This window comes from Chaetodon auriga, chromosome 10 (genome assembly GCF_051107435.1).
Source record: "Chaetodon auriga isolate fChaAug3 chromosome 10, fChaAug3.hap1, whole genome shotgun sequence".
Lineage (NCBI taxonomy): Eukaryota > Metazoa > Chordata > Actinopteri > Chaetodontiformes > Chaetodontidae > Chaetodon > Chaetodon auriga.
In genome coordinates, this window is record NC_135083.1 from 12810557 (window position 1) to 12838067 (window position 27511).

Below are 27511 nucleotides of genomic sequence, written 5' to 3' on the forward strand. Positions count from 1 at the left end.
TAAAACATGAAGTTAATACCAACAACTAAGTCCGTTTGCATCCCCCCCCCCCAAAAAAAGCATTTACAAGACTTAATTTTGCCAAAAAAAAAGTCATTGTAAAAAAAGTCAAAACAGTTGAGATTATGTAGTATTTCAAAAATACTTTATTAACATGTTTGTCTCATCCAGACATTCAACAGATCCCACTCCTGTTTGTAAAGCATCATCACAATCAACATTTTCTCTTGACTTACGGTGTTTGACATTACAGACGTAGAGGCACTGTCCAGGAAGTAGCCCAAGCCCACAACATTCTGGTCTCCGTGGGTCTGAATGTACTGGTTAAAAGAAAGATCAATTCAGGGACTATTAAATACACTTGCAGTGTTCTTTCATGGCAGGACCGGTTATGTGTTATTTATTCCATTTGACACAGAGGCTCACACGGACTGAGACGACGATGAGGTGCTTTGATGACTCTGTCACATCGTGATGAGAATACACTTCTGGAGAGAATTACTTAAGGTTCAACTGTGATGCGGCCACTGATAAAGTTGGCCCTCGGGCTTTTCATCCCAGTTCTGTGGCAGTTTCTTCTTCAAATCTCCCATGAACAGCACCTTTATGATGCACCGGTTATAAAAACGTAACAAAATGTACTGTTTCAGTTTTGAGACCAAACACACCTATCATTGCGTATCAGTTGGCCCCCTTTCAATCATCTTTAAGGGCCACTCAATAGAAAACTTTGACTGGACAATGGCCACCACACTTGTCCAATCTCAGTTCAAATAGTCAAGAGAGGAACTGATCTGGTGAGCCAAACTGAGGAGATGGCACATTTGCACTAATATCTGAGCTGTCAATCATGTTGTCAGTTGGATTTACTAAAACTTTTATACACAGAATGGACCTATAATCTGTCTAAATAACAGTGTGGCTGTACACAGCATACGTTATCCAACCTGGAGATTACAGTGTGCACAAAATCCAGTACACAGTGATGCGAAACGACTGTATACTGGATCTGAATCAACAGCACAGTTCAGACAGGAGGCTTGTTTGGGGAAAGCGTTGGTGACGTCTTGGTAGAGGCAAGTCTGTCAGAGCCAGTGTGAGTGTGACTGAGCGCATTGTGTCCGTGACAATAGACCACTGTCTCCAGTGCCAGTTTAAGCTGTCGCCATGGTAGAGAGACGGAGCAAGGTGCAGTCCAAAACCTCCCCACACAAATAGCCGCTGCTGCTTCAGTTTATGTAGGTTTCAGCGATTAACGCAGAGTGAACACGCTCTAAATTTAGTTCTTTATGTCAGAAGAGAAAGCTGGAGCCCTGCTGGCTCAGCACTTGGTGAAATAGGACTTTAAGGGTGTAAATTAATAGTGGTATGACAATAGGTGGATCGTGACTGAAGGAGAATGAGTGGTACATGCAGGTTCCAGAGAAGCAGGGCTTCCATACTAATTAAAGCGAAACTAAAACTGGCTGCGACTTCCAGCCATGAGAGCGGAACAGGCAGTGGGCATGTGAGCTACAAGACACTTCTCTGTAAACAATCATAACAGAGGCAGACGCATGATGTAAAGTATATGCACATATAAATACAAACATACATTCATATAGGAGGAAGGGGGCGGGTCCTTCACGCAAACAGGCTGGTGGAGGAGAACAAACAAACAGTGTGTGAGTAGCAGAGGAAGTAGAGTTTTTAAAAAAGGCTGATTTGTTTTGCTTTTAAACAGGCGTGTCAGTCTTTCATATCCTTCTGTGGCATATCTGCATCTGTGAAGTAAGTATAGTCCACGGAAGCCATTGATTTAAGGTTTCACAAAGTGGAAGGGGGAGTCCTCCCTCAGGTGCTGATTGGCCAACAAACTCCGTCCCTTCACAGTAGCTGGCAGCCGCTCCTCTTCTTGCGCTTGCGAACCTGCAGCGCTGCTCTGGTGGCCATCTCAAACACCTCCCGTACGCCATCCTTGGTCTTGGCGGAGCACTCCAGATAGCCAAAGGCACTGATGCGGTTGGCCATGTCTCTGCCCTCCTCAGACTTAACCGGCTCCTGCAGGTTTAATGTCCAGACAGAGGGTTAACATGATGCTGTGGGCAAAGATATTCAACATACAGATTACACACAGAAGCACACACCTGCTTCATCTTGGCCAGCTCCCTGCGCGTGTGTTCATCATTCCTAAGGTCCTTCTTGTTACCCACGAGGATGATCGGGACGTTGGGACAGAAGTGTTTCACTTCAGGCGTCCATTTCTCTGGAATGTTCTCTACAAGGAAAAAAAACAAACAAAAACACTCAATCCACTGCACAGCACATTCCAGACGTTTCTCCCTACAAGGACAGCTGGGAGAAGCCTTGTCGTTTTCCCTGTGACTGTACAGACAAACACTGAGAGGTCACTGACCCGTCCCTGATACGTGGGCGAGTCTGCCAGCCAAAATCTGCGCAGTCCAGAAGGAGATGCCACGCTGTGATAAGAGTGGGAATACCAGCTGTGGCACTGCCCATATCAAAACACTGTGGGAAAAAGCCCCAGGGCTCAAGTCCCTGTAAACTGTTTGATTTGGTCTTTGAGGGTTAAGAACACTCAGATCCTGGCCTGAAATACATCTAACATATTCTGTGCACGCTTCCAGAAAGGGCCTTCGTAATCTTTGAGCCTAACACAACAACAGCAGCTGGGTTACAGTCTGAATTAAACTGCATTAAAACTGGTCTCTAATAAGGACGCACAGGTCAGAGTCAATCCACAGCAGATCAGTCCTGGATACTCTCCTGACTATAGGTATTTAGAGTTTCAACTTGACGAGGAGTGATTCAAATGGCTGTAGCTGAGTCAGTTACTGAACTGAGTTACTAAACCAGAACAGGAAAGCAGCTAACTGTAGTCATTTAATCATAAGGCAAGAAAGATCTGAATAAGCATTACGTTTTCATGAATTGGATCATTACTTGTATGAAGTCTACACACAAGCAGCAAACGGGGAATTGCAAAGAAAAATACAGAAATTACCAGAGGGAAAAACCTATAAAGAGGATCTGTGCTGATTTCACTGCACTGACAGATGAGCTCTCCTTGTGGTGGAAAATGTGGACATTTAATAGAGCATTAGCCAAAATACCCTCCTGGATGTGTTCAAAAAAGAACTGATTGTAGCTTTTCCAATGCAAGTAGTTCTGTATACTCAGAGGGAACTCCCCACCGGCTACTATTCACCTTTATTTAGTATCAGTGCATCATGAAAGTGCTGTGTTTTAAGGCTTTAATTCAAACATGGGTCTGAAAAACAAATTCTGTTAAAACTGAAGAAACATAACCAGTTGCCTTGACCTGTTGAGGTGTCAAGACAAGGGTCAAAAACATAAAGACTCTTTATTTTGATGTGTCAAGTATTTTCTGTGTCAAGTCTCATGGGCCCAGGCTCACTAAAACTCTTTTGCTTTTTAACTGTAGAAGAATGACTGTTCTGGGACACAACAATCTTGTAACTGTTTGTTTCCAGCCTTACCTAAACTGTCAGGGCTGTCTATGGAGAAGCACATGAGGATAACGTCTGTGTCGGGGTAGGAGAGAGGCCTCAGTCTGTCATAGTCCTCTTGGCCCGCTGTATCCCACAACGCTAACTCCACCTAAAACAAACGACAGCAGGATCGAGAGGGTGAAAGTGAACAGAGACAAAGAGAATATGGGCATCAAGAGCAACAGAAGAGCAACGGGAAAGATGAAGGAAAAACAATTCATGCCTCTGATATCAGGCCCAAAAAGCAACTCCCCAGGAATGGAGATGGCTCCTGCAGGCTTTACTTAGGCTGTTAATCAAACTGTTTGCAATCCCAGAGTGCCTGACCTGATCTAGATTAAACAAATGCCAAGCAAATGATCATTTGTTCGAGTCGTAGCGCATGTCACAATTCAATGCAACAACACCAAATACACCATAGCCTAGAAGTGTCATTATGCATCATCGTACAGCTTTTGACTGTAAAAGCCCCTAAATGACTGCGGTTTCTTAGTTTATCCTGCACCCTGATGATATAAGTCTGCAGTAACCTCACCCACATTACAACACAGCTGGAAAACTATGCCTGGTACAGCAGAGAGAACTGGGTAAAAACAGTCCTAAATAGTCCCCCAGAGAGTAACTACACAGTATGTTAGCACTTCATTTGGACTTTTCTGACGTCTCCCTACAATCATGTGTTGCCAAGTCTCGCTTGTTGGCAGACAAACTAGTTACATTGGCAAGACTGGCCAGCCACACTGCCTTCTGACTTATAGTCTCACATCAACAGGACATTTTCCACAGTATATGAGAGAGTGGGCTGAGCTGTTCCACATCTTCTGTTTGGGAAGGTCGGCAGCAACACAACATGACAAACCTGTGTCCATTTCTGGTGCTTTTCATTTATTCTACCACTAGGTGTCTCTCAGGAGCCTCATCTGTAGTTTATTTTACCACCATGCTGCTCTTTTCAGCCTTCTTGTAACCACAACCAAATATAATCAAAGAATGATAAGTAGGGGCCAGTTCAACAGAGACACTGACTTGTTATGCAATATTTCACCACACCAAATAGTTTCTTTTTTTAAGTCTTTATACCACATTCAAGAGGAGTACAGTCAACTTTGTATTATACAGCACAGGAAACAGGAACAGGAAATGGGACATTAGTCATGATGCATGTGTGATGGGGGGGTTCCAACACTGAGCAGGAAGGTGGCACTGATCCATTTCCTGTTGTTGGCTGGAGGTCTGCTGCCTTATAACAATGAAAAGACCCCAGGATTTACTTGTAATAAGCACTTCTCCCAAGCAGCCATGACGGCACGTGGTCTCAACCAGCAGGGCCAACAGGTTCACGACTTTAACACTACAGCAGCAGTTTTAGTGTGTCACAGAAACCAGCCTCATCTGAGGACTGTTTCTCACCACCACATTCCTTAACTCAAGGAAAAGAACCAGTAGAACAATGTAAAAGTACTCCACAATAAGTACAAGTCTTGCATTGGAAATGCTACTCCAGTAGAAGTACAGAAGCATTATTAGCTAAATTTACTTAAGGGATCAAAAGCAAAGTACTTGTTCTGCAGTAACATGTCGCCTGTGACTGACACATTATCATATATGACATTATTAGATTGTTAATACCGATCGAACAATGTGTACGCAGCATTTTACTGAGTTCAGAGGGGTTAAGTCTCTTTCATGGAACTTCTATCAAGTCAGACATCAAATCATGAACACAAGTGGTTCAGCAGAATCAGAAAGAAGCATAAAGTCAACATACTCAAGTAAGTACAAGTATACTGCAAAGTAAATGTACTTAGTTACTTTCCACCATTGCTAATTATTCATAATCATCAACACAACACTAAAGCACAAAGTACCTGTTTGCCATCCACTTCAATGTCAGCGATGTAGTTCTCAAACACAGTGGGGACGTAGACCTCTGGGAACTGGTCCTTACTGAAGACGATGAGCAGACAGGTCTTCCCACACGCTCCATCCCCAACTATCACCAACTTCTTCCTGATGGCTGCCATCTGAAAACAGAACACGCTGAGGTTAGTCTATATATTAAGGACTGAGATGCATAAGAATGACCAAACAATCAGCAGACTGTGAGAAACAAGCCTCTTCAGGCAGTGGAGAGAGACGGAACAATGAAACCAGAAATAGGAAGAGTGGGAACAAGTGAGGGGGGAAAATGAGCTGATCGAAGTCTGTTTTGGAGCCGCACCCTCTTCCCTTTCCTGTGTGTGAGGAGGAAAACAGACTGGAGCTGAGGGTTCAGCTCTGGGATGGAGCAGCAGTGGGAGGAAAGGGAACAGTGCTGGGAAAGCTGCAGCCTCAGTGCTCTGCACGCTGCTGCACATGCATGGCCTCTGACACAATCACATCGAAACCGATCCTTAATGTGTCACCTCTACAGCCCTGTGGCAACGTGATCTACGCTCTTACCAGGTTTTCTTGACACCTTCTGTATTGCACACAAATTCTCTCCCAGTCTCGGTGCTTGTATCCCCTGAAAGGTGTGTATATGTGATTGAAACGATATGGTCATGCACACAATCACGCACAAATCAATAGCCATCTCCCACAAGCTGACAATAATGGAGAGAAGGCAGTAGGAGATGAGACAGCGTGCTGGCCGCCTGCCAGCGGCATGAGCCTTCACTGATCTAAGACTACCTGGACCCAAAACCAACACCTCTGCCATCACACACAGCGTCCACATCACAGCTGAGAGCTACACGCAAATTCTTTAAAACAGCTATAATCAGCAGCTTTATATTAACAATGGATCATATGACTACTTGTATGTGATTCCAGTGGAGGCTGCATAGAACTGTTACCAACACGTGATCCTGAGCGTTGTTAAGTCCAAAAGTCAAAATGTATTAAAAAATGATAGATGTAATCACTTTCAAAAAGCACAACATTTTTGTCAAACAATACATTCTCCTTCAGTCCATATTTGTTGGAGTTTAGCCTTTCAAAAACACACCTGTATTAGCAGGGCGGCGAGCACCAATCTTACAGTTATTACTTGAAACATTACAAAAAATTCCAGAAATTTGACAGCATTAATCCAGATACATGCATCAAGTGTTTTCAGGGCTGGGACACTTTGGTCCACTGTCTCAATGACTGTGCTAAAATAAGTGAGCTCTGGTGGGATGAGAATTTATGTCTGAAGTTACCCCTTGATCCAAAGGTTTTTATTTTGGGAGTACACCCAGGTTCCCTAATATATACAGAGACGCAAACAAATTCTTCTTGGTATCTTCTTACTACAAGTGGTGACCAAGCACTGCACTAAAGAAGAGATAATGTCAGACTTATTCACAAATTGGCTTTTAACATGACCCCAAACAAATGTTAATGTTGCTCTGTATCTACTGGACGTGTCTATAAACAACTTCTTGCTATTAAGTTTGCCATACGAACTTAAAAGGTGATAACACGTGTTAGTGTTGTGTTCATAGCTTGTTGTTTCTTCAGTCAAGTGGCCAAAAGGTCAGTTACTACAGGTTTAAGGAGCTTTTAAGTAAAATAGTAAAATAACTTCTGCCGAATTAAACGAAAAGTGATGCAAGAAAACAAAAAAAAAGAAAAATACTTCACTATCAGCACAGATCAACAGATAAACTATAAGCTCTGATATCTCTAGCAGTACTTTTGTGCTATGGGATCGTAAACAGTTTTGTATAAACAGCTGGTTCCTCTGAAATGGTCTGTGGGTGGGCTGGGAGGATCTTGGTGACAGCATAGGTGGCTCCTCTATTCTGTCATTTAAGAGAAATCCTGCACGACCCATTAGATTTTCTTCAGACAATGAGGCCTAAAAATAACCAAGAGAACCTGGGTGTTCATGTATGTTCAAGAATGAAATCCACCTCAGCCATTTTCACCTTCACAAACTGTAACAGCAGCGACCATTTTCACCACAAGAATAAGAAGACGATTGTTCAGTTTGCTTTTTCCTCCCACGTGTTAAATCAGGCCAGTGTGTGTTGTCAAGTTGTCTCTGGAGAGAGCCACCTGTTCTCTGTGATAGCAGGCTGCTGCTACTCCATACATCATACTGTCACTGCCAGAGGGAGGATGCAAAAACACACACACACACACACACACACACACACACACACACCAAAAAAGCTTCAGAAAATGGGTCCAGTCCAGCAAATCTTGTGCTGTGACAAAACAATGCAGCTTATTGACGATGCTACTAGCTCTCACAGCTTGCAGCCTCCGGTGACAGCGGCAGCACATGGTGTTTAGTGGGGATAATGGCCCCGTCCCTTTGCATTGATGTGTGCACCCTGTGCCAGAACAAGGACAAGAAGAGAATCTCCAAGGACTTTTTTCCTACATGAGAGCTGATTGTAAGGTGTTTCTGTCACTGCTCAAATGTGGCCTGAAATAATTCACTTAAACACATGATGTAACAATAATACTGCAAGCACTTTTAGTGAATTAACGATGTAATATCACAATAAAACAAGTGCACTATTTATACAAATAGACCCATTGGACAAAACAAGACATCTTAAGATCTGGCTACCATTTTCTAAATCAAATTTTCTAAACAACCCTCCCTCCCCCCTTTCCTTGAGTTAAAAAATTAGGTAAGGAAAGCAAGACAGGTGACATTTTGGTCTAAGAAAGATAGAGGTGAGTGGAAAGTGTCACGGTTTATGCTTTTATTATGTGCTTCTGAACTAACTCTTAGTAACACTTCCTGCAGGTGGCTCACAGTAAAAGCTTTCCAGTGAAGTGAATAGAGTGTGACTTATGTTATACAAATCTGCAGGAAGTCCTCAGTTAACCAGAAGACTGATGATTTGTTAGGTGAGCATCTGCAGGTGCTTGATGTATTTTAGTGGATTTACCCTGTGTCATTTCTGTACTCATTTGCCTGCCTCACTTCCTCTTCTTTGCTTCCTTTCACGTCCTGGTGAGACGTAAACAGTGGTGATGGAGGACAGAAAATGAGGAAGACAACTGGAATGCACCTATTTTGTCATTTTCTCTGTGGGAGAAAAGAGCCTCTCGCCTGGCCCAGATGAGCTCAGATCTGCTTCCACACTGTTCAATAATCCATCAATAATCCTCACAAGTCAACTGAGTGTGATGTGGTAGATTTATGGTGCATATCCAAAACAGCACACAGTAAACTGAGCTGGTCCCAGGAGCAGCTAAAGCAAACTCTTTTATGCTGTATTCATAACTCCTCCTTGTATGGGCTCACACTCAGACCACTCCCGAGCTTCATGTTATCTTCCTGTGCACCTCTGTTTCTGATTTTCCACTACTGTACATCATTTCCCAGAAGTAACAGCGTCCACACTCCTCAGTCACTTGGCATCACATGACATGTCAGCTGGGTCTCATACACATTCCACCCTCTGGCTCGACACACTATTTCAGTTACCGTTATGTTTTGGAGCACATCTAAAAAAAATTAAATGCATAGTTACAAAGATGAACAATTATATTGATTATGAAACATGATTGAGTGATCATCACTGCGTGAATATGAAGTGAATATTTCCCACTGGTGGCACCAAGACATTCTCCTCATCCGCCTCAACAAGTACATCCTGACCATCGGCATGGTGCTTAACTTCATGTTGTGGTTTACATGAAGAAAAGCATACAGTGTAAGTAACATACATCTGTTCTGTGTAAAAGGTAGCGCAGAGTATTTCAACCACTGATATAACATACTTGTGATGTACATTGATGGGTTTGCATGTTGTCTTATCCTGTCTCCTGTTTCACCCTTGTCTATACCTCCACTGGTCACAACACAGTCATACGCTGTGCTCTTTCCCTGGCCATGAATCCTCCGAATCAAAATTTATGTAATGACTACTCAGACATCTTTACCTTCATTTGCCTTTCAACACGGCACTTCTTATTCTTCAGCAGACCCTGCATGACTAACCAATCTTAGCTGTGAAATCATACATGATATGTTGAACTATTGCGTCTCTATCCAAATTTCTTACTGGTGTTCATAAACAGAGTCAGGCTGCTTTACCAAAGCCATTAGAGGGACAGCTGCACTCAATCCAACCAGGGGTTGAGGTGGCGACCCCAGACCGCAAAAGAAGACACTGGAGGAAGCCTAAGTGGATCCGGATCATATCAAGTGCTCCTAACAACAGCCAGTGCAATCAGGGTGACAGAGTGAGCCTCTGGTTAGAGCTGGCATCAACAAGATGGTTTTATCAGCTGTGGGCCAACACCTTGCCATTCCTCTGCATGGTGTGCAACCTTCACTCAACAAGGAGCAACAAAAACTGCTCAAAATGTATACATCAGCTGTGTGAATCCACAGGCAGACGAGGACGGATCTGTGCCAACTGTGTGTTGATGTGCAAGTAACCTCTCATCACAGCTGATGTCTCACTAACCTCCTGAGCTGAAGTAGATGACCAAGTGTGCATACGTTTCTTTTTATCTTGATCATAGAGGGTGTTACAGATTTTGATTCAATGATAATTCATATATCCTGCTGACTTGTGTTTTTGGTTAATATTCACAAAAACAGTATATCAAAGAGGGGGAGATGGGGGGGGGGGGTTCCTCTGTTTGTTCAGATAAGAGAGGCCACATCTTGTTTGCCAAGTTTGTAACACCCAAGGCCGTATAAATCCCTGATGAAGTTGCTTATCAGGACTCATTCCTCCATTTGACAGTGGGCCCAGAAGCCTACATGTTTTGAGTAAAACCTTTGGATTTAAGAGTTTTGCCACAGCACTGGGTCTGGACATTCCACCCTCTGCCCCGCACAGTATTTCAGTCACCATTATGTTGAGAGGGACATCTATAATCACAAAAAAATTCAATCCATAGTTACAAAACTAACTGACCACAGGGACTATGAAACGTGATCATAAGTAAGGGGCTGTGAAGCAACTATTTCCCACATCTACCTCCTTGAGTTTCTCTCCTCAGGTCTCTTCAACTGAGCTTTATTAGCACAAGGAGGAGTCCAGCACAACCAGATCCTCCTCTTAATTTACTTCAAGTCACACAGTGTGTGATTTCCATGTTCATTTTAACTAGAGTGTACCCTCCATGAATCCTCACACACAGACACACACTGCAACTATACTTCAGCAGACACCCACATGGCAGGGTGGAGGCTGTATGATTTGATGTGAATACTGTAGACATCAGAACAATAGGACACTTTTCATCCACTCAAATAAGTTTAACTGCATCTCAAAATTATACTTAAATGTTATTAGTTATATTCCAAAGAATAAAAATTGACCTCATTAAAAGCAAATGAAATACACCGAAGAATAACATCTTACACTGCCTGCAGCGATTCATTGTTTTGCCATTTGCTTTTTATTGTGACACTCGACTTTGTGTTATATTCAACAATCAATAATTAAGTGTGCCCTGGATTTTATGCTGTGGTAAGTAGGGCTCTGTTAGTGTTAGCGAAAAAGTAATTTTAAGAGAAAAACAAAAGAGTCCAAATGTGCTCTGAAATGATTTAAATAATGACAGCGATCCGCGTGATGTGAAATTACTCACAGAAACGGCACTGAACTGGATAGACGAGAGCTGTGTAGACCCAGCCAGTCACATGACAGTTACAGCTGCGTCAGTCTCCGTGCTACAAAGAACAACGAGAACCCAAAAATGCACCAAAGCCAGAGAGGTGAGCCACAGTAGAAACATATGGTTACCTGTGCACGCACATGCAGACACACAGAGACAGGCCGTATTAGCCTGCAGGAGACTGCGTGTTCACACGTGTCTTAGGATGAATGATCCTGTCTTGCATAATGCTTTTCCCTGTGTGTGGTAGCAAAGGACAAAGTTCTCATTCCTGGCACATGCAGCACAAACGCGTATTTCTCCCTCATTTCTCCCGGGCAGGTTTTGACTCCCCCCCCTGCAGGAGTAACACATTGGCCAGGCTTGTTCATTAGAAGTGGTGAGGGCAAGCAAACCACTCTGTGAGCTCCAGGGGGGGCAGCAAGATACAAACTTTGTCCTCTTGAAGTGTCATCCAGATTCTAATCACACGGACCGGCAAACTCGAGGTATTTACAGCAAGCCTGCACTTAGTGACCCATTTCATTAAGACAAACTTCAAGCCTCCTATTATTACAGTGAATGTCACGTACCAGTCCAGCTCAAGCAGAATCATCATCAAAGTAAATTGCTTGATATTTCTGTTAAATTTCCCAGATGATAAAATTCCTTTAACATGAAATCCAACTCTTTCAGAAGATAAAACCAGCTGACATTCACACATTTAATCTATGTGTTTTAAGTATTTTATTCATCACATTATGAAGACATTAGGCATGCTGACTATTTAATGGCCCAATGCATTTCCAATTTTTGTCTTGGTTTCTTTTGGGCATGCCAGCTGTTGAAAAATGCCCCGCTGTGCTTTGTTACAACGGTGGACCAGCACAGACTGAACTATGCGTGGAGACCAGCTGTTTCAATTAATGATATGTGCAGCAGCAAGCAGTGCATTTAGAGCTGCTTTGGGTTATTTAAAAAAAACAAAAAAAAACTCAGTTTGAGCAGCATTTTGCAGGTGAACCACACTTTTAAACAGTCCAACCTTCCTACCACCAACAACGACAGACACCTCTCTCTTCACACGTGGCTCTATGATAGAACACATTAAAGGAAATTGCTTCTTGACCTAATTATAACATCTTGTTATAGCCCCATAATCCTCGCCACATTGCTTAGGCCATCCTCAGACCGACTTTAGTCCTACGTGAAAAAACCACAGCCCACACATTTGTCTGAATGAGGCTTGTCTGGCAAAGCAGCAGGGTGACCTGCATTTAACTTGGCTCAACTTTTGCTGCAACAAAAAGTGACGTCATTCTATTAAGCACAGCGAGCTGCTGTGTGACCAATTAAACACATGCAAGCGCACATTCCTGGAGGACTACTCTGAAACATAAACAGCATATTTCTACTGTTTACCTCATCATCGTTGTGACAAATGAGAAAATAGCTGCTGCCATTACAACTTTTCTGAGTTTTGAAAACCTGTCTCAGAGTATTATAAACCACTGAGCAGTTTCTTGGCATCTAAGCCTTCGAACTGATGGATTTGTTAACTGGACTTCGTCACACGGGTACCTGAAATGACCTATACCAGAAACAGAGGGTTGTTTTCAATCTCAAAGCTGGTAAATGTTCTTGTGTGGACAAGTCAAGTCTGGACTTGAACTCTGATGAAAATCTACAGAGAGCTCTCAATGTGTCACTTCTTCCCATCCAGTCTGACAGAGACGTTCTTTGCCCAAATGCAAAGAATCAAACCTGCAGTTACACTGACTAAAGTGTCAGGATGCATACATGGATATATGAGGTTTCAGCTTCCTTTCAGGTTTTTCCCCTGTTCGGCCAAAGGGAAATACATCAACATCTCTGACTGAGGATGTTACCAGAATTTACTGAGTAAGGATAGACAAAGGTAAATATAGAATGGCAAGAAGATAAACCAACAGGATTTCAGCAGTTCAGCAGACCTGAATCTGGCCACAAACGGATAAATACTTGTCCTCACTGACGTTCTTTTACTTGGAAACCAGCTCTGCCGTGATATCCCCCACCCCCAACACCCCACCTTCATCAAATGTACACTAACTGCACACTTGCTGGTAACACATGAACAAAACACTTGGGTTGATATAGACAAATTTTAACTGAGCCTTAGCAGTTATTGACACACTGATGTGTCAATGCAGTGAACGCATTCCACAAGATGATTAATAACAGGTCACTGAAGGCTCACACACAACTCTGTCTGACTGTGTTAAATGTGGGAGGACGTAAGCTATGAGGAATGTCTCACCCACTTTCAACACCCCTCACCCTTTTCTTCTGAACACACAAGATCCCTCGACCCACCAGTATCTCCCCGTGATCCTCCTGGTTGACATGCTGTGGACGTGCTTTTTAAAAAAAGGTATCAACAGTGATGCATCAGAGCTAGATATCATCTTTTCTATTCCATGCACTCTTCTTCTGCCTGACAAAACCTGACCACACCTCCAGATTCCTTTCATTTTCAGACTTGTAGCCTGAAGCCCCAACCAACTTATCAAATTTCAGCTTTTTCCTCCACATATGCAGTGGTCCTTCCAAGTCCTGTAAACAGACTTTAAAGTGTAAAATCTGTGGACTTTCCCTTTAAAGGAAACCAGTCAGGGAGATGCAGGCTGTAGTTTCTCAATGGAGAGCTATTTAGATGACAACCATACTCAGATTGCTTTATTAATTTTAATGGAATTTAATGTAGACCTACTTAAGGCTAAGTGTGCACGGTGGAGCTGTGTAATGTAGGGGAAAGCAAACTAAATATATAATTAAAACACATACATACTGGATCAAACTCTCACTGGAACTGGGGGAGGATGTAACTCCTCCATTTCCTAGAGGATGTACCTAGAAACTACTGCTCAGAGTGTTTCATTCTCTTCTTAGAAAACAGAACAACCTTTTGCCTGAGGTTGGATTCGGGGGATACTTGAAGAGAAGTTGAAGCCACGCTCAAATTTTCAAGGTTGAATCACACTTGAGACCAGAAGTGGCTGCTCAGGATCCAGGCCAGGGAAGCGGCTAAAGTCAGAGAACCTAGCTGGAGCCCAAAATAGGACAGCGCCATTGAGACTCCCCCAGCCCAATTTATCACAGTGCACACAGCTCCGCTCAGAGCAGAGGACGAAAGGGAGAAATATCACACAGAATTATCCTTTCATCCGCCCCTGTGCCTCTGCTCGGGTACAAACAGGCTGAAAAGTCGGACGGATGGAGGAAAGGCAGGATGGAGAGGTGTGGCGGTCCAAACTAGAACATGAGTGTGTTGCGGCACAGCAACAGATATGGAGAAACTTGAAAACACACCCAAGTGTAGTAAGTCAGTCTCTGATTAATATTCTGAGAGTACGAAAAAAAAAAATTTGATGAATTAGTCATGGGGTGAAGTGGGATTCTGTTTTCTGCTGTTACATTTATGGCTGGACTTAGTCGCCCATTACTTGCTCCTTTAGCTCCCTCTCTTCTAGTCATCCTCCTCCAGGCTCTTTTTCTCACTCTGCCCTCGTCTCTTCACTTTCTCTCTCCCTCGCTTCCTGTGTTGCAGTGTGATGTCACCATCAGGGAGCTAATGTGCCGTATCCTTAGGGTGCAGCATTCCTCCTTTCCGACTCACACAGCACAAATGAAAGCCAAAGCTGACACACACAGACGCAGTCTGGAAGGAGTCGCCACCTCCCAACACCTCTATGGTTTCTCTCATCTGTCCAGTCCGTCTGTGCCATACAGCTATGTGGAGCATTAGGACACTAAGGGATGGGGATCAATAGCATTTATCCAATCCTTTCAAATCCCTAATCGAAGCTCATCAGGTTTACCTTACAGGATTTGCAAGTAACTAAAGGCAAATGTACAAAAACAGTTTTTCGTGGCACTCTAACTAATGCTCACAACCTGCACCTACAGCCTGGAAATGAGAAGAGCAGTATAATAAACAGAAGGTCCAGATTCAGAACTATTAGGTGGATCATATTAAAGTGTTGAAATGACATGAATACAAGTTTAATTGAGGAGGAGCTGCAAGGTTTGATAAGAGCTTTGTTAGTGTCTAAGCTTAACGAATCTGTGTTTTGCCAACCAGGAACTGGATCTGAAATAGAAACCAGCTATCAGGACCCATCCCTGAGGGCTCTGCTGCTCATGGAACTCAGAAGAAGATGTTTAGTTTTCTAAATTGTCCTTTTAGGGATTTCCTGAAACTACGTGCACCATGATCCAAACGGGAAACTCTCCCAGAGATTAACCGTTGTCCCTGGAGGTTGCTCTCATCTGCTTGCTGTCTGTGCGTGATACACCCCACAGCCTACAGACACCATTTTCCATGCAGACATGTTTGTCGGTCACCGTCAGATGACTAGGAAACAGAAACTGTCTGAACTCAGCATTTTCCTGTGGTCTGTGCGTGACAGAAGCTGTAGTCAAATTAGCTTTCAGTATGACACCGGCCTACTTGGAAAGCACCACTGACGGAAAGTCGTCCGGACTAATCTAAGACAGGATACTGTGGAGCATTGTGTTTGAACACCTCGGCAGATAAGCACCTATAGCTTAACAATGGAGTGAGTGCGAGCTGAACGGATGGAAAAACTGTCATCCGAGCAATCCCCTTCTGTCCTTGCACTACTTCCGAAATCTCTGTCTGGGAGATCTACTGAAAGCGTACTTCGCCATCCCTGAAGCTTGAGCTGGCACGTACAATAAGTGAAAAGTAAAACACTCATTGTAGGTCAGCGGCAGAGAGCATGCCAAGGGGAACAAAATGAGGAGCAGCACCAGGGTGAAATGGCCTCTGGCAGTCCTGGGGTACAGTGTATGGAGTTTTTGATCCGTAACAGTTTCCCATGAAGGCTTTCGTACTGACCTACTGAGCCATTCAGCTGTCTTCTGAGACGACCCCAATATGGCAAGAAGAAAAGAATGAGAGCTCACATGCTAAAGATGTCAGCTCTGTCAATACGATACACCATGTCTTATTTTAATGTGAAATTTAGGGTATTTCCGTTATTTTTAGGGATGTTCCGATCAAGTTTTTTTTTTAGCCCTTTAACACTGAGTCTGCGTTCTTTTGTGTACAAATTTGGTGGCCAACCTCTCCGATAAAACACTGCCGGAAACCACAATGTTATTTTATTTGATGAGTGAAAGTCCCAATGTTTCAGAGCTAAAATGAAATGTTGAGCAAACTACTTTCTTAATAGATTAATCATTAAAGTAAATTTTCACCAATCACACTCTTTAATTTATTTGACTGCTGGTCTGACAAATGAAGACATGAAGACGTCACATTGGACTCAGGGAGACATTTTATGGATCAAACGATTAAATGAGGAAATTATCACCAAATTAATCAACAAAAAAATACCACTAATCACAACAACCCAGTTTCCAAAAAAAAAAAGCTGTGATACTGTGTTAAACATCAGTAAAACTGAGTGCGACAATCAGCTAATCCTCTTTGAGATATATTCAAATTGATAACAATAGGACGAAAATATATGTAACGATTTACCTCATTTGCCTTATTCTGAATTTGATGCAGTAACATATTTTAAACAAGTTGGGAGAGATGCGACGAAAGACTGGGAAAGTTGTGGAATGCTCCAAAGACACCTGTTTGGATCATTCCACAGGTAAACGGGTTCATTGGTTCTTGATTTGATTCTTGACACACAATTACAAGGAATTTAGTTCCAGACCAGACCTGTCTCCCATTGAAAATGTGTGGCGCATTATAAAACACAAAATACAACAACAGAGACCCTTCAATGTGCTGTTTTGATCTGCCTGGTCATTATAGTTACACTACTATTTCTTTCTGCATATTCTGTTGTGTTTAACTAGCCCTACAACATTGTTCCTGACATACGGCTTTTGGCAAGAAATAGATTTAATTTGGGCTTTCTTGTTCATGCGCCAGATGCCAGGACGACAAAACATTTACCCAATCAATGTTTTGCTCCGAGAAATTCAACTACTAACCCCCCCCCCCATCTACAGTAACTGTATGTGCAGACAATACCACTGACATCAGTACCTTTCCAACCGTACACAGCCCACTTCACACAGAGCGGCTCTGGATTACATCACTTAGTGGAGTGACAGTCAAAACCACACCAGACACCATGACTTCTGCTTTTTGTGGTGAATCCACAACACTTCCTTCCACTGCAATGGCACTGATTTTTAGTGTATATGTGTGTGTGTGCCACTTCCACTTCTGACCACCACCTGCAAACAGCTTGGTCAGCAGTCAGCTGTTCAGCTACAATGACATCATACTTTCTCTTGTAGTAGCCTCATGAAGACAAACATTTTACATGCACACGCACATGCACACACACACACACACACACACACTGACTAAAGAAGATGTAGTAAAGCACTCCTCTCCCGCATGTGCGTTTACCCTTTAACAGCCTGAGTGACAGCGTGGACACAAAAATGGGAACAGTGGACAAAGACCTCTGCAGGGTGTCGCTTTAGTTCAGATGCCGGTAGTTTTGTTACGGGGAACAAGCCAAGAACAAGGGGACAGGGCTGTGTGAGACACGGGTCTGCGCTACAGTGGCCGAGAAGCACAACAAGGGTGTGGTGAGTCCGGGAGAGGAAAGTCCTCACGACACACTCATGGTTCAGCAGTTATTCAGGGCGGCAAACAAAGCTCTGGACAGCACAACCAAACGGAAAAGGTCACTCAGTCTGTAGCCTGAAAGTCATTTGTTTGCCTCCCGTGCTGAAAAAACAAAACAAAACCGAAAACATCCGATACCAGCAGCTCCCGTCTACTGGCCAAACTGGTTTCTGAAGTGAAAGAGGCGATGAAGTTTTTCCATCGAGTAAAGATGGACTCACTCTGCGTGCCTTCACAGCGGAGCTCCATATAATTAAATTACGTAATGAAGTACATTATAGATAGAGACAGGGCTGGGTTTGTGTAGGAATGCTGAAATGATGGGACAGTACACGGCCAGTGGGAACCAACAAGAGTGTCTCCAGTTTCTATCGCAACACTTCATCCATTTCGCTGGAAAACTTCTCAACAAGTAACAGGTTTCAACTCGCCGAGCTGCCGCTGCTGTCTGCGCTAATTAACGTCGGTGGTCGTTTTAACTACTTTTCCTTCAAACCTCAAACTCGCTTTAACAACTCGAGATACTGTGAAATGAAATTAAAGTAACTAAAAAGGACAATTTGTTCTCTTACCTTTCCTACGGTGTGCTTTCAAATACCAAGTACCTTCGTGCTTCCCTCCCGCTGTGGCTCTTCCTCGAAGCAGCTGTTGTCAGAGTGAGGAGTCGGGAAAGGGCCAAACGGATACTCACAAGACCCTCCCATAATGCTGCATTCAGAGTCCCCTCGGAATTTTAAACTTTTGATCGGAAGCTCTGTGGTACTCTAACTGCGCTGCAACGAAAGATTACTTTAATTGGCGTTTAATTTGACGACTATTTCCTTGATTAATCGATTACTTGTTTTGTATATACGCCATCAGAAAAAAAGTGAAAATGCCCATTACAATTTCCCAGAGCCTTATGCAAATGCATTGTTTTATCTGAACAACAGCCCCAAACCCAAAGATACTAATATTCTGTGATTTGCGTCAAAGAAGAGCATCAAATTCTCACACTCCGAAAATATTCAATATTTAATGTTTGGTGTTTTTGCTAAAACAATGAGAAATTATTTATGAATGATCAAAAATACTTGCTGTTTAATTTTCTGTCAATTGATTGAACTGAATTTCTTATTTCAGCTCTCATAGTAATCACTAGAAAACGAAGTTGAAGAAATAACGCAACATCTAAGCATCTCCATTAGGCATTATTATGAGGAAAAAGCACTTTTTTAGGATGTACAAGCCAGACTGTTTTGTGCACTTTCATATTGTTTTCCTCATTTTGCCCTCACCTGCATGCTCTCTGCCGGTTTTCCCTTGAAAAACGTGATACCACATCACTCAAGATTTCTACTAACACACACATGCCACGTTTTGCTCTCATGTCTCTTATATTTCCTTAAAATGTAAGTCAAGTCCTTGGCAGGTCAGGCATAAATAATTGAGTCAGCACCTTGACAAAAAAGAGCTCTGAGGCTTTTGCATTGATGTTGTGTGCAGCACCCAGAGACAGAAACAGCCCACAATCAACTAATTGAAGGACTTCCTATTTTACACGTGTCACACATAATGAAACACACATCATTAATAAAGATTATGCTGTTGTACATTTGGAGCAGAGGGTCAGATACAGTGTACATTCTTCCTCCGGAGCACGAAACTTGATTATAAAAAATCCCGACTGTCCATGAATGTAACACAGTGTTTGAGATTCTACCGCCTGCACGCTATTGGCTGAGAGGATTTAACCGTTACAAGGTCCCCTCCCTCTTACGGTTAGAGAATAATGACATCATTTAATTATAAAGGAGGTCTGTCATTTAAGTCGTCAGCATGAGTTTGGTTTTCGGTTATCTTACAAGCAACGTTTTGGTTTTATTCTTTCTTTTGCAAAATCTTATCATCACTATCATTTTAATTATTATTTTTTCTTCCTGTGTAAGGAAACAGACTTTGACCCAAAGCGCCTTTCTCCCACAGCGCAACAGGAAATCACACCACAGGGATTTGACTATTTTAACATACCATTTTCTCAACGAGGTCGTAAGTTCATTCACCCTGGAGAGCAGTACACTGTAAAAACACTGCAGCTCCAGGGAAACATTTTCTAACCTACAGTAGGCATCTTATCAACCCACAGTAGACTATTATAAACACTCACAACGCTTATCAAGACATAATTCTTTAAAAGTCAAATGAGCAAGTTTTATGGCACCCAAAGAAACACACCTGGCAGCCAATTTCAAATGCACTGGTTTCGCTTCTCAAGGGGGGAAAAGAGCCAAAACAAAGACTTAGTTGCTAAGAAGCTGGAACCACAAGCTTCCACAACAAACTGGATGTCTTTTACTTCCCTGTGTCCTGGCTCTTTGACAGTAATTTGGACAGTTCTCTGCAGTTTCCATGGTAATACCACATACTGTAGTTTGAGATAAAACACAGCAGCACCTCCCAGTCCCATAGATTACTGATGCTATTTCTGTATACTGTCTGGGAGAGGGGAGCTGCAGGCTGATTCGCGTTGACTGCAGAAAGATGAGTGTTTGAAGCGCAGCGGCAGTTCAGAGAGAACTTAAAGGTGTAGCCAGCGATGCCAATTCAGTACACTTTTTATCAAATATCTCCTCACCGCCCGTTCGCTGCCCATTCTGTGTGTGCGCGCTGAATAAATTCTGGTGTTTATACTGAGCCCTGGCTCTGAACATGGGAAACACAGTGGCACAGACTGAGCCACACACAGCCAATCAGCAACAGCGGTTTCACTCCGACCTCTGCCTCTTCTTCTGCCTGCTGCTCTCCCTCTTCCTCACCCATGAGGAACAGAGTAGCGTCATGATAGTAATGAAATGTAAATAACACTGGAGATATCACCTTGTCAACTGCACATTCTCTCCCTTGGAATCAGGCGTCTTTTCCTGCCTAATGTTATTTATTGAGGCTAACTTACCCTCGTGCAGAGGACACTCTGGATCCCACCATATTTCTCTTTTGGCCAGTTCGCCCAGTTGTTCATTTGACTGAATCAGTCGTCGCCTTGGCCGACCGTGAATTTGGAGGGTGTAGCTTCTGGAGGAGATCCTACGAGAGGGGTGTATTTGTCTGATGGTGGACTTCTTATTCCACCTTTAACCTTGCACATGGATTTATAACACCTCTAAAAACTGTTTCTTTGACACTAGGCCAGGTGGTGCATCAGCTGAATCTGTACATTTAGATGCTTAAAATATTTACTTGGACCAGGGCACACAGAGACTGTTTAGAATCTAAATGAATCAAACTTTTGAGTCTTGGAGCCCCGTGAAATCATTTCATTTCAGTGGAACTGCAGCAATCACTGGATTTCCTTGCAGAGACATAAAAAAAAAAAATCTTCAATAAATCTCTTTTTAAAAATTTCCATTTTTATGTCATCGTTAGAGGTAGTTGCATCACCATCCACTTGATCCCACTGAATGGTGATTCAACTGTAATTGGTATCCTATGAGGTTATCAAACAGCACAGTCTTGATTGTTATTGTTAGAGGCTGAATGATGTGCAGATATCTGCCTTTACATCCTTGAAGACGGACAAGAACTATTACCTTGGACCAGGGGCATGTCCAGAGCCAGGCCTGGGGTGGCCACCTCAAATGCCCCCATCATCCAAAAGTATGCCCGTCTATCTGCCCAGTCCTGCAAGTGTTAAAACATGAGAGCTCAGAAGTTATCTTAACTTCCCCATTTCTTTTTTTTGAACAAAACACACATTTATCACTTTGAGAGGACTGCTTGTGTGTCAGAGGTTGTACATACATTGGTCTAAACCTTTCATTGATCTGTCAAAGCATGGTGAATTCAGTATTACGATTGGCATACAGGACCTTCGCCCTCAGGACTCAACATTCAAATGGCATATAATCTCTGTGAAACCAGGCTCGGCGTTTCTCATCTTTATTCCCATGCCAGTCATTATGGATCAGCGAACACAGGAAACAAGACAACAAGCTCAAGGCTGCGGTGAACTACTGAGTCACCCATCGCGTCCCGGAGGAAGTTTACTCATGAGAGTGGAGGTGGACTCCATGTCCTCACTTCACCCTTACACCACCAACACAGCTGAAATGTGAGGAGGCAGTGACACTTAGTGGTGTTACACGTGTAGTACAACCTGCATACATATCACTGTACAAGGTGATCTTGTGAGAATAGTGACAGAAAGACAGAAGACAGGAACCTCTTTCAATGTCCTGCTCATCGTCCTCCTGAATCCACACTCTTCACTTTACAATCTAAATATATCTGTATTTTTGTCATCAAAACTTGTATGTATTGTGATTTTCTGCTGATCTTCTTTGTGTGACATGTCCTTTTCCAGGTCTCCATGGTGGAGAGGAGGTCGTATGTCTCAGGTTCCACTTGGCGACACCTCAAGTTGCTCAGTGGTTCTCCTGAATCCACATTCTTCACATTATTTGCATCAGGAACATGTGTCATCTATTGCATGTCTGTATGAAAATATAAAATAAAGAGCAAAACAAAATAATATGAGACCAAGACTTTATGAGTAAGTACCAAACAGTCATGTGCTGATGTGCTAATTGTCTCATCTGGTGTTTGAAATTAAAGATGTGCTGTTTCACCTTGTCAATGTGATGCCTGAGGAAGATCCATCTGTTTTCCTACACACCTGTCCTCCAAGGTGTTCCTTCGGTGATGCTTATCATAAGAAATACCTTTATTAAATTTTTTAATTTTTTTTTGAGAGCAACTTTTTCATTACTGTGCCATCAAAACACTTGGCAAAAGTCAAAGTGCATGCAGACCTGACCACTAGAGGGCCCTAAAATCACACACATTTTAACACCACCTCTCCATTCTATGCTTTTCTTCCTTTATGACTGCGTAATAATTCATTTTCTTTATATGTTTTGAGAAACTAATTTTGCCAGCATTGCCACCCCTGCCTACTGTTCATGCTCATTCACCCCTTCAGAAGATAAGTTTAGGATTGTTAAACTAGGCCAAAACCAAATAAAAAGAAACACAATTCTCCACAAGATGACATTTATAACCACAGACCCCGTCTGCCTCCTCCTACTCATGCTCGGAGCTGATTTTTCTTCAAAATAGTGCTATTAGTAGCAGAGAATGTGGGCTCACTGGTTTTCTTCTCTCCAAAGTGTCTTTTATCTTGGCTCCCTCTGGTGTCTTTTTCCTCAGTAAGCTGGAGTCAGTTGAGTAAAAGACACTGCTGGGAACAGAGAACGAATGAGTGAAAATTCCCCCTGCTGCCTCTCATATAAAATGCTCCCAAATTGCAGCCAATGACCGGCATGGATTATCATTAATCACGTGTAGATGTTGTCAACAGGGGAAAATGAGGAGGTCAGAGGAAAGAAGTGAGGGGAAAGGGGGAAGCAGGTGGGAAAGGAAGGGCGAGGGAGGGGTGAGATGGATGAATCAGTGCAGTGTAGTCCCACTGGCAGCGTTTACAAACGGACTGAATTGCTTTCAGAGGCCGTGCATTGCACAGTGATGCCTCTATGGGGTTATAGACACACATCTGTATGGATGGGATGCTGTTCTGACTATCAGGCAATTTAAACCTGTATGAACGTGAAGCCAGGCTGGACAGACTTTTGTATAGCAGACCATGTTCACGAGGAGTTTAAAAACAATTGCCTCCTTCTTTACAGGGATGAGCCAGCCTACACAAACATAAAATCCAGGAATTGAAGAGACAGTGAAAGTTTAATCCCATTTCACTTGGGCCAAATATCCAGCTGTGCTGCTCAAATATGTAAAGCTAAAGGCGAGCATCCGTACTTGTGCTTGTGTCACACCCTCTAATCCATCTTATGCACACGGAGCCGCAGTGTAGCCGGGTGTTGGATGTAAGGACGGGTAAAGGCCGCAATATCTGCTAATACTTTTCAATGCAAGTGGAAGAACAGTCTCTAAACCTTAAGAAATTATATGCTCTCTGCCCCTCTCTCTCTCTGTCTGTGATTCTCTGCCCCTTCTCTCTTAACTGTACCGTAGGCAACATAAACCTGACAAATGCATTTTGCAGAAAACTTTTTTCTTCAGCCTCCAAATAGAGCCTTTTCTGTCTGATCCCATCCTGATAAGAACTAAAGCTGTTTACGAGATTTAGAGAAGGAGAGAGAGAGAGAGAGAGAGAGAAAGAGAGAGGGGAAGGCTGTGAGAGGGAAAGACAGAAAAACGGAGAGTGAGAGAGGATTAAAAAAAGAAAGACAGAAGGAGAGACAGATACTCCTGTCCCTGAACCGGTAGTGTGGAACAACATAATCCCGGATTTTTTTGGCCGTTGTTTTTCCTGAAAAGATTTTGGATTATGAGTGGCTGTTGCATTATAACGCCTGTATCTCACTGTGCTCAGGAGATTATAAACACGACCCCACGGTCCTGCTGCTCAGATGAGTGTGGCTGAGAGGTCAAGACTGAAGGAGAGAGATCAGGAGAGAGAAAGAGAGCAGAGGGAAAGGTGAGTTTTGAGTTTTTCTAAGGAAAACAAATAGTGCTCTCTCTGACATCTTCTCCATTACCCTCTATTGGTCCCCCATAACTCTAAAAACCATTAAAAAATAGAGCTTTTATTTGCAGTTCTGAACCTGTGCCATCATCTTCACCACTGAATATTTTAAAAAGCCATGGAAACACGTCTCCTGCACCTTCTCTTGTTGCACTGAGAGAGCTTTCCAGCTGGTGTGCATCTCATCCTCCATGTATGAGATAACTGACACCCATCACACATGGATATCTGATAAGTTAAAGGATCATCACTCTGGGTCCTCTTCTTGTTCCACAGCAGCTCACGTGTGAACAAATAGTTGTTTCGTGCATTCCCACACAGCACATATGAGTTTTTCTACTCTGTTTACTCCTATGGTTAATGTATGATCAAGTTTGGTTCAATTAGATTGCCATCATGATAAAAGGAGAGCAATATCAACTAAGATCAGTATCAATAGTCAAATTCTTTGAAGCCACTGCAAGCACTAGTTCCAGGTTTGATTGGTCGGCATTTCAGGGCCGAGGGACAATGTTTTTTCCTGCAGGTGTCCCTGTTGCACACCTGTCGTGTCTACATTCGTGTACAGCCTGACAAAATGGAAGGAAGTGACATTTTGAGAACAGAACATCAAGTAGTGACACAACTCTCCTCGTTTCCTCCTTGCCGTGTTTACCAAAGTCAACTGGATGTGAGGACGCTGCTGTCATGAATGTCCCCAAGCCTTTGTGTGGGAGCATTGGACCACTGAGCTTATGTTTTTAAAAAGAGGATTCAGTCTGTTGACATCACAGGCGTGGATAACTCACTCAAAGGCCACAGCAGAGACACACTGTAGTGATTCAAGGTGTGTTTAAAACTGCACTTTTATTGTAACAATGGATCAGATGACTGTGTGAGAGGGGCCGCTCGTCGTGACAAACCCACCTGAGAATTACAACCCGACTGAGTGTACAGAGCTCTCATGTGAGGAGCTTGTTCCCGGCCACAGCAGGCAACAGTATTTAGTGAAAAAGCACTAAAAACTCACTGTACACTTCCTGCCAGGCACCAAATGGCAGAAAAACACAATAAGCAACGAGCTGGTGAACATCGTGGAGCACTTAGGCATGTCCGTCAGGTGAATAACAGCTAAAAAGAGAGTGGACACTGGACTTCGAGGAACGCAGGTCTCCAACTGAATGCTAACGTTGCTTTGTGTCTGCTGCTTGTGTTCACGTTTGTCAAAACCGCTTTATATAGTACAGCTTGTGGTAAAAAAACAAAAAACAAAAAAAAAGAATGCTGCTTTAAAAAGTTATTTTACTAAAACTAATAAATGTCACATACACACATGAATATGTACTTTTTAAAAATCTGTTTCCCATATTTTCTTTCATTTACTTCTAATTTCACTTCTTGTCCTCTTCTCTGTATGACCCTGGGGTGAGTGGGGGGGAAAGTGGGCTTCTCTGTATTCATGAATAAGTGTTTGACAAAAAATAAATAAATAAATTAATTAATTAATTTTAAAAATCCATAAATAAAATGTTGTTGTTTAAAAAAAAACAAAAAACTAAAAAATGCAACGTCACCTGCATTCTGCAGAGCATCACAGATGTTCTTTTCTGAAGCAGCGTCCTCCAGCTCTCTCTGGAGGATCTCCAGGTGCTGCCATACCAGCTGAGAAATATTGTCAGTCACCCTGTCATCTTGATCTCCAGTCTGACGTTCAACAACTGGCTATGGTCACATGCTCGTGTGTACCGGCTTTCCTAGGGGACAAAGGCCCAGCCTGAGAAAGAGGCATCTTCTTGTGGTTTGGCAACTTAGATGGAAAGGTGGGGCTTGATGCAAATGCCTGCATTTAAAGGACAGGTATGAAAGAGAGCTAATGTGATAATAAAGTCTTTTCAATACAACATCATGATCATAGTAGATTTCTGGCAAAGCACAACATTCTTGTATCAATTTTTATCACGTAAATACAAAATTCGTCCGACCGCATGAGTAACAGTGGGGTTATCCCTCCTCTTTTAGTGAAGCGACATCATTCAGCTCACTTCCATGTACTGTAAGTGACATTTAATGTGAAAGAACCAGACTGAAAGGAGATCAGTGTATAAGGTGTGTCTAGGATGTCTGTAATGTAATTTTAATGGAGCTAACTGTAGTGTAGTTACTGCTAATGAGAGTCTCAAGCAAGGCTCATCTAGCTTTCATGCTGCGATGCAAGGCCATCAATTAGCAATGAGGTCTTTCATGCTCATCGTAGCTCTGAAGGAATTAGTCCGTTTGAACATTTACATCTTTGGGTGAGAGAACGAGAGAAACAGACAAGAGGGGAGAGAGCTGAGTTGGTAGGTTGCACCCTGCTGCTATCTGAGATAAAGCGTTCTTTGCCGAGGGCAGCTCTGTCTTTCAACTCAACTTACAGCCTGTGATAAGTGATCTGCTGAAACTTTTTTTTTTTCCTACACCGTAACGTGCGTTATTCTGAGCTCTAAGAAACATGGCTCAGGTAAAGAAAAAAAAAAAGGCTTCTTCAGCTGTTTTAATTTCATCAACGAGCACAGAGATTTCCAGATTAGTGGGAACTTTCAGGAAATAACTTTCCTCATTTCAGGAAATAACTTTCCTGAAAGTCAGTATACGTTTGAATTATCATCAGGAAGAATGACGCTGAATGCGATAATGCATGTTTGCACCATTCTTGCCACAGCTGTCTGTAATCAGTGCCCATGTTTACACACACACATGAACTGCACGTCCCTCACGTTCCCTGAGGGATGTGATTGGTCATGCATGAGTCCCAGGACAAAAAAAAAAAAAAAAGCATGAGCGTGACTGACAGACAGAAGTAGACACACAGAGAGACAGGAGGGAGTGCAACAGTGAATGTTAGTAAGGCGAGGGTTAGCAAGAACAGAGGAGCTGCCATCCAAATGGATAACACAACAAGCAACAAGCAACAACAACAGTGACAGCTACACCTTCCAGCTGCTGTCTTTCATATGCTAATGCTGGTATTACTGCCTGCCAACGCAACACAGAAGACATTGTGTGTCTTTTTGTGTGCTTGCGAGTGTTTATTCCAAATGAAATGGTGCACTCAGCACTCTGTGCCACATGATATTGATAATAAGAGTCATCTGGCAAGGCTTTGGAACACATGCACGTGTGCACACATAATACTTTGTGTACAGCTTTCATCTTTACTTTGATGTTTTTACATGAAAATTAAATGTTATTCCGTGTTGTAATGGGCACATTTAGTGATGCCACTTATATATTGTG

At 42.8% G+C, this 27511-nt stretch overlaps 1 protein-coding gene across 2 annotated transcripts; it reads right to left on the reverse strand.

Moving 5' to 3' along the window:
* Nucleotides 1-123: 123 nt before the first annotated feature.
* Nucleotides 124-18405, reverse strand: LOC143326660 (rho-related GTP-binding protein RhoA-D). Of its 2 annotated transcripts, XR_013077696.1 has the most exons (6): nt 18309-18405; nt 5381-5536; nt 3501-3621; nt 2127-2257; nt 750-2040; nt 124-668 (listed from the first exon to the last, which is right to left on the reverse strand). XR_013077696.1 is itself a non-coding variant. In XM_076740433.1 (5 exons), the coding sequence occupies exons 2-5, from the start codon at nt 5534-5536 to the stop codon at nt 1867-1869; spliced, it is 582 nt and encodes a 193-aa protein (XP_076596548.1). In that variant the 5' UTR covers nt 18309-18405; the 3' UTR covers nt 124-1866. The 2 variants fall into 2 exon arrangements, 1 of the variants encoding a protein (XP_076596548.1); XM_076740433.1 differs by having other exon boundaries at nt 124-2040.
* Between the last annotated feature and the right edge of the window lie 9106 nt (nt 18406-27511).